Source organism: Pan troglodytes, chromosome 20 (genome assembly GCF_028858775.2).
Source record: "Pan troglodytes isolate AG18354 chromosome 20, NHGRI_mPanTro3-v2.0_pri, whole genome shotgun sequence".
Classification (NCBI taxonomy): Eukaryota; Metazoa; Chordata; class Mammalia; order Primates; family Hominidae; genus Pan; species Pan troglodytes.
In genome coordinates this window covers 5,705,991-5,718,210 of record NC_072418.2, presented here as the reverse complement: position 1 = coordinate 5,718,210, position 12,220 = coordinate 5,705,991, and the positions used below count along the sequence as shown (strand labels likewise).

At 61.7% G+C, this 12,220-nt stretch overlaps 1 protein-coding gene across 6 annotated transcripts in view; it reads right to left on the bottom strand.

The window, feature by feature from the left end:
- NFIC (nuclear factor I C) overlaps positions 1-11,358 on the bottom strand; it is a 107,033-nt gene extending 95,675 nt beyond the window's left edge. Inside the window, exon 1 of one of the 6 annotated variants that reach the window (XM_063801003.1) lies at positions 11,225-11,358. In XM_063801003.1, coding sequence (XP_063657073.1) covers positions 11,225-11,227 — 3 coding nt within the window. In that variant the 5' untranslated portion in view covers positions 11,228-11,358. Of the gene's footprint in view, positions 1-4,230; positions 4,360-11,224 lie in introns of those variants that run through there. The other 5 variants (XM_054673862.2, XM_016937039.4, XM_016937042.4 and 2 more) reach the window with 5 other exon arrangements.
- Positions 11,359-12,220: the final 862 nt, after the last annotated feature.

The following is a 12,220-nucleotide window of genomic DNA, read 5'->3' as shown; positions in this document are numbered from 1 at the left end:
GCCGGGGCAGGAGGCCCAGGCAGTGTTTCCCATCCATTTGGTGTGAGACAGGGAGGGAGGTCAGCTCAGAGAGACAGAGAGAGAGAAAGAAGAGGAGGAACAGAGAGAGAGGAAGGGAGGGAGAGAGAAAGAGAGAGACAGAGAGAAAGAAGAAGAGGAACAGAGAGAGAGGGAGGTAGGAAGGGAGAAAGAGAGAGACAGAGAGAAGAGAAGAGAGAGGGAGAGAAGGGAGACGGGGAGAGAGAGAGAAAGGAAGAGGGAAAGACGGAAAGGGAGACAGAGGAGAGAGGGAGAGAGAAGGGGGGAGAGAGGAGGAGAGAGAGAGAGAAGGAGAGAGGAGAAGAGAGCGAGATGGGGGGAGAAAGGGAGGGAGACAGAGAGAGAGAGAGAGGAGAACGCTGACTCTGCCAGAATCCCAGCTTTGGTGATTTACAGGGCGCTTGGCCCTGGCGCGCAGAGGCACCTCCGCCGCAGAGAGGGGAGGGGGAGAAACAGAGAAAGATGCACAGAGAGACCGAGAGGGAGATACAGCGGGAGAGTGGTGGCACCTTGTAGAGAGTGAATCAGAGGCCACCAGGCCCCGGGTGGGGGGCACACGGGGAGAGAGCGCCCACCTGCCCAAGCCACCAGATGGAAAATGGCCTGAACCCCAGCTCTGCCAGCCCCACTGTGCCACCTCGGGCAGGCCCTGGCCCTCTCTGACTCTTAGCCCCTCTCCCAGCACTGAGGGGCTGCAGGCCCCCTGCTCCTGGTAGGCACCCCCCAAGCTCCCTCTAAGAACCTACACTGGGCCTGGGCCCTGCTGCCTCCCCCACCCCCACCTATCCCCAGGGCCCAGGAGATGCTTAAGGAAGAGCTAGAAAATCCAACAAAGGTCGGGGGTCTGGGGTGGGAGGACAGCCACTCCCAGCCTCGGTTACCCTGCTCTCCCAGCCTCCGTTACCCTGCTGGAGAAATGGCGGCAAAGCACATTGTGCTCCGAGAGGGCATGGGACGAAGGAATGAAGGAAAGAATGAATGAATGAGACAGGGACCCGGTGGCGGGATGGAGGTGGCTCGGGGAATCCGCCACGCTGCGGCCAAGAGGGACTTGGCCCCAAACCCGGAATAACTAACGTGGCGGTGGCGCCAGCGGGAGGGAGGCAGGGAGGGAGGCCCAGAGCAGGCGCGGGGAGGCCGGCCTTCCCGCCGGCAGGATTTATGGGAGCCGTGGGCTCCACACAGTTCCTCTTAAGAGTAAAAGTGAAAAAGCGCTTGAGTCACCGCTGAGCCCGGCCGGGGCTCCCAGAATGCCCCAGGGCCGCCAGCGCCCACTCCCCCCTCGGCGGGCCGGGCCCGGGTGGCACAGAGCGGGCTGGCACCGAGATACCCCCCACCCCCCGCCAGCCTCGGCTCCCGAGAAGGATCCGGGTCGGATCAGCTAAAAGGGAGCTATTTTCGGTTGGGCTCAGGTTGTAAAATTAGCTGGGAAAAGGGGGAGAGGGAGGCCCAGAGACAGAGAGAGAGGAGTAAGGAGAGACATGCAGAGATAGAGAGAGACAGGGAGAGAGGGGGCAAGGGGAGACACGCAGAGACAGAGAGAGGAGAAAGGGAAGGTGAGACAGAGATGAAGAGACAGACAGACATATTGGAGAGAAACACAGAGACAGAGAGGAAGGGGGCAGAGAGACAGAGACAGAGAGGAAGGGGGCAGAGAGACAGAGACAGAGAAACAGACAGAGACACATCGGACAGACGCACAAAGAGGGCAAAGGGAGGGAGAGACAGAGAGACAGAGACACATCAAAGAGACATGCAGAGACAAAGAGGAGAAAGGGATGGTGAGATAGACATGAAGAGACAGAGACAGTGGGAGAGACTGAGACATCAGAGAGACAGCGGATGAGAAAGAGAGACAGAAAGAGACCAACAGTGACTGGGAGTGAAACAGAGGCGGGGAGAGACAGAGATGGAGAGACAGGGAGAAACAGAGACACACACACACACACACAGAGTCAGAGCAAGACAGAGAGAAAGAGAGAAAGACAGACAAAAAGAGACCAAGATGAGAGAAACGGAGGGGACGTGATTCGGGAAACTGAGTCAGGCAGCCAGGACTTGGGTGGGAGGCTCCTGCATGGGGCACTCAGGTTCCTTCTGAGTCCCCCAGCCCGCCCCACTGGCTACCCCAGACCAGGCTGGGCCTTGGGGGAACAGTGGGGATTACATTCAGGCTGAAGAGAAACTGGAAAGGGGGTCCCCAGCTCCACTCCAGGGCTGGGGTGGAGGGCGGGGCAGAGAGGAGAATCGCAGGGGAGGAGGGAGCCCCCTGCACTTGGGACTCGCTGTCCCCACCCTGGCCTGGGAGATCTCTGCCTCTGTCTCTCTGCCTGTCTCTGTCTTCTCATCTCTGTCTCTTGCATGCAGCACCCCTGGATAGTTTTTAGTTTTTAGCCTCTCTGTTTTTTGGTTTCCACAGACAGCCCTCCTGGCTGGTCCTTGCCCTGTTCCTGGAGAAACTGAGGCCGAGTTAGCAATTCTCTGAGGCAAAGCCTGGACTGGGGTTCTTACTACCCCCCAACCCACCCCAGCAACCAGGATGTCTCCCAACCAGCCCTGATGGGGGAATTCCAGGGTGCACAGGCAGCCTTCCAACCTCCCCAGCCTGGAACAGCCTCCCCTCCGCTCAGCCCTCCCAAATGGCTCCTTCCAGCTGGCGAGGACAGAGCGGGGACACCTCAGTCACCCTATAAGCCCGGAGACTTCAAAGGCTGCCCAAGGTCACACAGCGTGCCCACTCGAACCCTAGTTGTTCTTGGAGAACTTCAAAGAGATGCCTTCTTTGGGAACCCCCCCCCAAAGCTGCTCAGAAAGGGAAACTGAGGCTGGGACAGGGACTTACCCAAGGTCACTCAGGGGATCACAGGTAGGACAGACCTCAGACCCCCTCAGCACCAGCTCCCACATTCCCTGTCGGCTGCAGGGGGCCGGTGAGAAAGACCCTACCAAGGACCATGCCTGGCGTGGGGGGTCCCTCGCTGCACCATGCCCTGGGGCGGAAGCCGGGGACTCATATACTCCCCACACAGTGCTCCTTAAGACGGGCCTGGCCCTCGCTGGAATCGCACCCCCCACGTGCCGGGACTTTACAGTTTGCCCACCATACTGTCCCCTCTCCAGAACCGGCCTTAGCTGCACGTCACTTCAGGGGAAACTGAGGCCAGAACCTCTCCAGCCTAAAGACACACTGCGTAAGGAGGAAAGCAGCAGTCTAGAAAACGGAACTTGCAGACCTCGGGGTCCCCGGGAGCCTGGGCTGGAAGGAGTCCCCGGGGGGAGCCGCCCCCTCCCCACACACCCCCTCGGCCATTGCACAAGGCTCGGCCCCGGGGCAGTCTGGGAGTGCGGCCAAGGGTGAGAGGCTACGGGAGGGGGAGGGGGAGGGGGCAGGGGCAGGGGCAGGTGCCGGGCTGGCGAGGGCGTCCGCAGCGCCGCAGTGCCCGGGCCAGACCCGGAGCGCCGGGCCTCCCGCTCCTCCCGGCGGCGGCTCCAGAATCCAGAATCCAGAATCGATGCAGCGAAAATACCGGGACGGTGCTGGGGGGGTTGCAAAGGAGGGGGGACCCAGCCGGGCCGCCGGAGCACCCTTCCCCCTCCTGGGCCTCCAACTTCTCCTGCCCCCTCCCCCTCCATGCACACGTGGGCCAATAACGGGGGAAAGGCCGCCGAGGGCCAGGGCGGCCCGCACAACCTTGGTGGGGGGACACGGGGGAAACACATGAGAGGTCCCTTTCTCTCCAGCTGGGGAGACCCAGGGTCCAATCACGACCCCCTAGATTCCTCTCAGAGGCAGGCGGGGGGCTTCCCGCAGAGCCCTTGCTGGAGGGGGGCCAGCCCCCACCCCGACCTTTCCGAGTGCGGAGTGCGTCGGTGTGGTGGGGGGGGGACGCAAATCTGCAGATCAAGCCCCACATCCGGGAGAGGTCCCGAGAGTCGGGGGTGGGGGGGCTGGGCGGGAGTCCCGCGTAGGGGGTCCGCGGTAGGTAAGGGTGTGGGGGGGTACCCCAGCCTGACCCATCCCCCCACCGGACCCCAGCCCTCGGTGCGGGGGGCATCCCGGGCAGGGATGGCGGGAGGGACGCGCGCCTTTTTCGTCCCGCCTCCTCCGGCTTCAAAACTCCGGGGCTGGGATGCGGGGGGCGCGGGCACGGGGCGCGGGGGCGCCGGCGGGGGGCCGGGCGAGGACCGTACCTGGGTGAGGCAGAGCGGGGACGAATACATCCCGGGCGCGGCGGGAGGCGCAGGGCCGGCCGGAGCGGGCGCGCTGAACTTACTGAGTCATTTTTCCAAACCACCCCCCCGCCCCCCCCCCCCCCCCCCCGCCCCGCGGCCGGCGCGCTCTCCTCGCCGCCTCCTCCCTCGGTCTCCCTCCCCCTCCCTCCTGCTCTCCCTCTCTCGCGCCGCCCGCCTCGCTCTCTGTCCCTCTCTCCCTCCGTCTCTCTCTCTGTCTCTCTCTTCCTCTCTCCCCCGTCTCTGTCTGTCTCTCTCTCTACCCTCTGACACCCTCCCCCTCCCACCCCCCATTTCTCTCCCCTCCCACCCCGAACCTCCCACTTCTCAACACCCAACTTTCAAAGAAACGAGGGAAAAAAGGGCGCGAGCGAGAAAGGAGAGCCTCCCCCGACGTCTCAGGACCCCCCCTCCCGTATTTACGCAATGCCCCAGGGCACTAGAGCAGGACCCCGGGACTGCAGGGCGACCCCAACTCAGATCAAGCGGAGAGGGGGGACAGGGTTGTTTCTGGACATTGAGGGGCCAGGGGTAGATTTTTAAGGCCCCCCTCCCCACCCCCCCCATCACCCCCGAGCTGGCCGGGAAGTTGGAGGAACGAGCCAGGGGGGAGGGAAGGAATGAAGAAGTGACGTGCGCAGAGGCCGGCCAGCGCGCCTCTTTCCCCTTAAAGATGTACGACCCTGGGTGCACGGTGAGCTGGTCCCACAGCACCCTGGCTCCCTTCTCCCCCCAGAGCCAGGCAGGGGCTGCGGGTCCCCAGCTAGAGGGGCTTGTGTGCAGCTGTCCCTTCCTTGGCCAGAAGGGCCCAGGCTAACACAGGAGGCTCCAGAATTTGCTCTCTTCACCCAGCACCCAAGGGGCAGGGGCGGGGTGGCCTCGCCTGTGTGTCTCTCCAGCACCCCAGGAGGATGGTGTCCAGGCGGGATCTCCAGCTGGCCAGATAAACCCTTGCAGCCTCCCCCTGGGTATCCAATAATTTCCACCTGCCTCAGGGGTGTGCCCTTTTCACAGATCTCAAGACTGAGGTATGGCAAGTGTGGCTTGGAGCCAGGCCATCTGGACCCGGAGCCCACATTCTGTTCTCCTTCTAGACGTAACAGGGCAGAGACCTGGCCTGCCTCCGTCTGAGCCCCCAGGGCATCTGATGACAGGGCCCCAACCCTCCCCCGGTTCACTCCCTGGATCCTCCCAGGCTAGCTCAGAGGCTGCTGTGTCTCTCATTCCCATCCCAAGGGTTCTCCCCTATAAAGTGGCTTAAAGATGCCCATCCTGTGGGATTGCTGGGGATAAGGACAATGACCTTAGCAGAGCCTTGACCTTCGGTCAAATGTTCACTAAAGACACATTCTTAGAAAGCTTGGCCATTTCACCTCATCTCTCTGAGCTTCCCAAGGACAAATGATACCCTCTCACCAAGCTGGGGCAGATGCCCCAGGCCCAGGGGCGCAGAAGATACCAGCACCCATTATCCTCAGGCGTTACAGGAGAGGAAACTGAGGCCCAGAGAACGGAAGCCACTTGCCCAGGGCCTGACAGGTAAACTAGGAGGGAGCAGAATTCCTGCAGCGTAGGTTCCCTAGGCCCCCCACAGGCTCCTCTCTGCATGACAGTGACATTATTCCAACAGTGCTTAGTACATCACGAACGCTCCATAAATGTGTGTGTCTGTGTATTTTAAACCCACTGTGCAGCTGTGGGGAGCATTTGAATTAAATGATGAGAAGTGTATCTGGAAATCCACATACCAATATAACGTGAAGCAATTTATTTTATTAAAACACGCTAGGGACACGTATAGGGTGAAATCTAAAATTCACAGATATTTAAAAGTTGCAGTTGACTTCAGACACTCCTCCTAGACTTCCAGACCCCGTGCCTTCCACCCTCCCTCCCCTCTACAGACCACCCTGCCTGCAGCCTTCATTCAGCAGCTTAGAATCCTTTGGAAGTTGAAGTTTAGAAAGCAGAGACTGCCCCTCTGGGAACCTCAGTTTCCTCATCTGTAAAATGGCTATGGCAACAGGATGCATCTTGGAAGGTGGGGAAGGTTGGAGTCTTTACATAGCATGTGGGAAGGGTGTGTGAATATTATTGGTGGCGGTAGCTGCAGGGAGAAACTTCTGCAAGTGTACGAACAGCAGCCTATATCCCAGTTTGGGTGGGAAGGGCCCCCCGCAGCACACACAGTTGGTTCCCTAAATTGCCGCGCGGGCTCGCTGCTTGGGTCTATGTCTCCTCCAGTCAGCAGCTTCGTCTCTCTGCACCTCGGCTCTCCCTCTGTGAAATGGGGCTATGCCAGCTCATAACCCTCCAGGTTGTAGGCAAGTCAACAAATACCTGCCCGTGGTTACAACAGGGAACTGTACATCGTAGTTTCTTTAAAAAGGCAATTGGTAGATTTGGACCTGCATGTGGAGGGCCCGGAAGATGGGTGCATGATTTAGCTCCTGGCACTTTCCAACACAATCTGGCTCATTTTTTTTTTTTCAAAGCACTCTCTCTACAGTTATTTCACTCTTCGGCATCTCTGTAACTGTCCCAGATACAGGAGCACAAAAGAGTTGACTGACACCTATAAAACTAATGCCCACAATTTGGAGGCAGCCATGCTGTCCATCTGTGGGGGACCGGTTTAGTAATCCCGGCACAGGCTGGGACACTATGCAGCTGAGTAAAACCAGTGGCTCCCAACTGGTGATGTCCTCAAGAGACAAGTGGGGGGACAGGAAGCTGGAGAGCTCTCCCCCTTGGCACTGTGGACACTGGGGCTGGATCGCTCTCTGGGTTGGGGCTGTCCTGGGCACTGCAGGGTGCTGAGCAGAGTCCATGGCCTCCACCCACTCCATGCCAGGGGCACCCCCCAGTCGTGACAACCACAAATGTCCTTAGACATGGCTAAGTGTCCCATGGGAACAGAATCAACCCTGGCTGAGACCCCACTGCTGTAGACCCAGCAAGGAAATTCAAGATCTCATTTAGGGTTTTAAAGAGTACACATGTATTTATACAAATATACATAGTATCCTTTACATACACACACATGCACACACACCCATACACATATCTCCTTTGGCCGGTTGTAGTGGCTCACGCCTGTAATCCCAACACTTTGGGAGGCCGAGGCAGGCAGATCACTTGAGGTCAGGAGTTTAAAATCAGCCTGGCCAACATGGCGAAACCCCGTCTCTACTAAAATTACAAAAATTAGCCGGGCATGGGCGAGGGTGCCTGTAATGTCAGCTACTCGGGAGGCTGAGGCTGGAGGTTCGCTTGAACCCGGGAGGTGGAGGTTGCAGTGAGCCAGGATCATGCCATTGCACTCCAGCCTGGGCAACAGAGCGAAACTCTGTCTCAAATATATATATATATACACACACACACACACACACACACACACACACACATATACATATGTCTCCTTTATGGAAATACACGAGTATTTCCACAAGTACATCCTTTATGGAAATATACACATATGCACATGTATCCTCTATAAGTGTGTATTTCTTAGTCCTGCAAATGCTCCAACTATAGATGGTAACATTCTGGAGCGGGGTTCCAACCAGGAATGGGGGTGATCAGAAAGATTGGATTTTTTTTCCTCTGGATACAGTTGTATCCTCTTCATATGATCACTAATGGCTTCAGTAATTAAAGGAAAACTTAAAAAGTTGAATGCAATTCACAGAGCAGCTCAGACAGGGTAGACAGGAACCCCCAGCCCCCCATGGTAACCCCACAGCCACCACACCCAGAGAATAAAGGACATAATCTTGCAGGCAAATGATTACACAGCAGTGCCGTGTGCAGTCAGCCTCCCCTAGCCCCGCATCTGCTCAGCAAGGGGCTCACAATGTCAGCTCCCCAGGAACCTTGCAAGGGTCCCATGTGGTCCCATTTTACAGATGAGAAACTGAGGCTGTAGGAAGGGATGTTAAAGTCAAGTGAGTTAAAGGTCAGACAGGCCGTTGAGGCTGGTACAGATAGACACACACACCACACACTACAACCTACAGAGACACACCACACACTACAACCTACAGAGACACACAGACACACATCGTGCAGACTCAAGCAGCTGCAGACACAGACTCCACACGACACACAGCTACATACACAAAGACACAAATACAGGCACAGACTCACACAAAAACAGACCCATATATCATCACAGCCTTCCCCACACCTGACCTCAAATACCTCCTCAAAGAGGGGCGAGCAGACACACACACACACACACAGACCCACATGGCACACACACAGCCACAAACACACCCTCCCAACTCCCCACAGGACGCTTCTTGACAAGCACAACGCATGGATATAGCTGCCCCCACACAAGTGCAGACACAACCACAAACACGTGGGCACTTGTCCACAATCACAGACACACTCCACACAAAACCACACACTCTTACAAGCACACACACACCCACAAGTGGAACCCCCCTGGTATTCCCATACAGGCACACACAGAGTCACATACGCACCATCACAATGACACACAGCACACCACCTCCCTGCTCCTCCTGCACCAGCTCTGCCCGGAGCTGCAGAAACGCGGTGGGAACAGGGAAGGGCAGGAGGGTGAGATGTGGTTGTCTATCCCCCCGCAAGTGCGGTGTTTGTGTCCATGAGTGCGTCTGCCCATGTGTGTCTGTGCACGCCTGTGTGTGTGACGTCTGTCTCTAGACAGGCCTGTGTGTCTATGTGAGTCTCTGTGTGGTTGTGTGTGCAGAGTCATGCAGACACAGGCACCGTGAGGGAGTGTCGTGTGTTGTGTGTGTGTGTAACTATGACTGCATGCACGTGTGTCCCACTGTGCACAGAACCCAAAATGGGGACAGAGGGCCATGCCGTGTGCTGAAGGCCAGGGCATCCAACCGTCCCTCCGGGAGTGCGGAGGGAGAGTGCTGTGAGTCTGAGGCTGGGAGTGGGTGTGGGGGATGGTGACAACCCGAGAATGACCTTGAGTGTTGTTGGGGGAGGTCTCTGTGTCATTGTGGGAGGGTTTTCTCTCCTTCTTGACATCCCAAACAGCCCCCCATGATGGGATGTCAAGAAGAAAGCGAGAGAGACCAGCCTGGCCTTGGGCTTTTTATATTTAGAAAATTATATCAAACGCACTGGGGGTGGGGTGGGGGTGGGGAGCGGCGGGGATTTCCCTGGAGGTGACAAAACAGCTCTCTGTGCCCACGGCCTCTGGTCCATTGGGGGCAAGTGCTGGAGGCGGGACTGCGGGACCAGTCCCGGTGCCCCTAGGCTCTCCCCAGCATAGGATAATAGGGGTCTCCTTAGCCACCTCCCGGGCCCGTCCTAACCCCTGTGCTGCTGTAACCACCCACCCCTCGGGACTTCCACGGCCTCTCAGGGAGGGGGGAACCCCTGCCGCCCCGCCCCTCTCGGGGCAGGTCCCCGCGCAAGCGCAACCCCTGGCGAGCGACGTCTGCGTGCCGAGTGATCGCGTCCCGGCGCCACCTCGCGCCCGAACCTCCAGCCAGGACCCCCTCGGGCCAAGCAGATGGGGGACCCCGAAGGCTGGGGGAAGTGGAGGGGACGTAGGGGAAAGATAAAGGGACAGAGTTTTGAAAAGGTGGAGGGAGCGCTCTTCCTCCGCCGCCCAGGCAGTCCCCAGTTACAGGAAAAAAGGAACTGGGGGAGGCGAGGCCGGGAGTGGAAGGCAGACCCTTCCCTAGGGGGAGGCTCAGCGCCAGTCACTCGCACACAGCAAGCGGCACCCAACTGTCCCCTGGAACGCGGCCACTCGACAGTTCTCCACTCCCTGGCGACCCCCCCAACCGCCACACACCCACACGGGGACACCCCACGGTCACCCAGGGACACGCGGCTCCGCGGACACGCAGCCCAGCCATAGTTTCACAACACCGTCCCGCAGGGACGCGCGCACAGTCGCCCAGTTATCCAAAGACACAAGTGTCCCACAGCCGCACAATGCGGGCGGCGCTCACAACACAACACACGCCAGCACGTGGATGTGCAGACACACGCGGACACAGAAAGCGGCGGAGCCGACGCGCCGGGACCTGCGGCCCCAAGGCAGGTACACTACCACCCCGCCGCGCACACCCCAGACGCTCCCCCAGACGCCAATGCCGGCCCATTACGGAGCGCAGGGGCTCCCACGCACCCCTCGAGGTGCGCACGACACCGACGCCAGTCGACCGGACACCGGAACCCCAAGTGCAGCCACCGCCGCTCCAGGGCCTGGGGCGCGCCGGGCCGAGACCCGGGGGTCCCTCCCAGCTGGGGACCCCGCGCGCGCGGCAGCGGGGCCGGGGTCTGCCGAGGGGCGGGGCGGGGGCGGTGCGAGGGCAGGCGGGGCGGCTGCTCCTGCGCGGCGCCGAGAGCGGCCGCCCGCTCGGCTCCAAGTTCAAGGCGCCCGGCGGCGGCCGCGGCGCGCTCTCCGCCCCTCTCCGCAGCGGCCATTTTCCGCTAGCTGGCGCGCCGCGCTCGCCCGGGCCGGGGCACCCCGCGGGGGCCGCCGCGACCCCCGCCCCACGCGCCGTCCCGCCGTGCGCCCCCTCCCTGGCCCGGGCTCCCCCACGGACTGCGCGCTCGGGGGTCGTGCGCCCAGGGCCGCGCCCTCCCGCCTGGGGTCTGGCCCGGGGAGGGGGCGGGGGCCCGGCCTGGGGTTGCGGGGGCCTTCTCCGGGGAGCCCCGCCCTCCTCGCCAACTCCGCGGCGCCCGCGAGGGGCCCCCCACTTGGGGTCTCCCGCGGCGCCCCGCGCGCCAGCTCCGCCCCCAGCCGGGGTGCGGGGGGGATCGTGGGTAGGGGTCCCGTGGCGACTGGCGAGTGGGGGTCCCCGCCTCGATCCCCTCCTCCGGGCGGCCCCCGCCCCCTGTCCCCCCAGATCTTGCAACTTTCGCCCGGAGCCCACGCACCACCCCAAAAAGTCCCCGGGCGAAAACGAAAGTGGGTGCGGCGACGTACCATGGCGCTGCTGCGAGGAGGCGAGGCCGGCGCCGGAGCGAGCGCGCTCGGTCCCCGGCGAGGGGGGGCCGCAGGCGGCGGGAGGAGGCGGCGAGGGAGGGCGCGCGGGGGAGGGAGCGAGCGCGCCAGGGAGGGGGCGCGCCGCGCCCGCCCCCCCGGCCCGCAGGACCCTCCCCTCGGCCCGCCCTCCCCCCGGTCCCGCGCACCGCCCGCGCCTCAGGCTGCTCCGCGCCGCGGCCCCGGCTGCGGCGGCTCCGGCTGCGGCTCCATCCCCGGCCCGGCCCGCGCAAGGGGAGGCCCGGGGAGCGGCGGCGGCGGTGGCGGCGGCGGCTGCAGGTCGCGGGGCCCCGGCTGGGCTCGCTGCGGAGCGAGCGGATCCACCTTCGCCGCGGCGCGCGCGCACACACACGCGCACACACACACTCACGCGCAGGCGACTCGGGGACACCGGCGGGCCGGGCCTCCTCGACTCAGCCACGGACACACACACACCGCACACGGACACGCGCAGAGATCCCCACGCGCGGCGCCTACAGCGTGTGACGGACACACGGCCCGTGGGTGTCCGCCGGGCACACGGGGACCCATGCTCGAAGCCGGTGGGGCATCTGGGACACACACCTTCTGCAGGAGGTCAACACAGACGCACACTCGCAGCCTGTGGGGCTCGCATCCCGAGATCACACAGACGCACAGTCACAGAAAGACACCCAGACCTCAGAGGGACCCACGCGCCGACCCCCGGGACCCCTCCCCGAGCAGCCCTGGCCGGTGACTGCAGGTGTCCGGGGGACACGCGGCTACACACACGCACAGCAGGGAGACGGGACAGACGGGGGGACACAGACAGAGACTCCGACACCGAGGGCGACAGACCTGGGGGCGGGGGTCCCCTGGGGGTCCCGCAGGGGCTCCAGGCAGGGGGCGGCGGGGGAGCGCTCGCAGCGGCCCCCGTAGGAAGTGGGGGGCAGCGGGCGCCCCCTCCCCCGGTCAGGA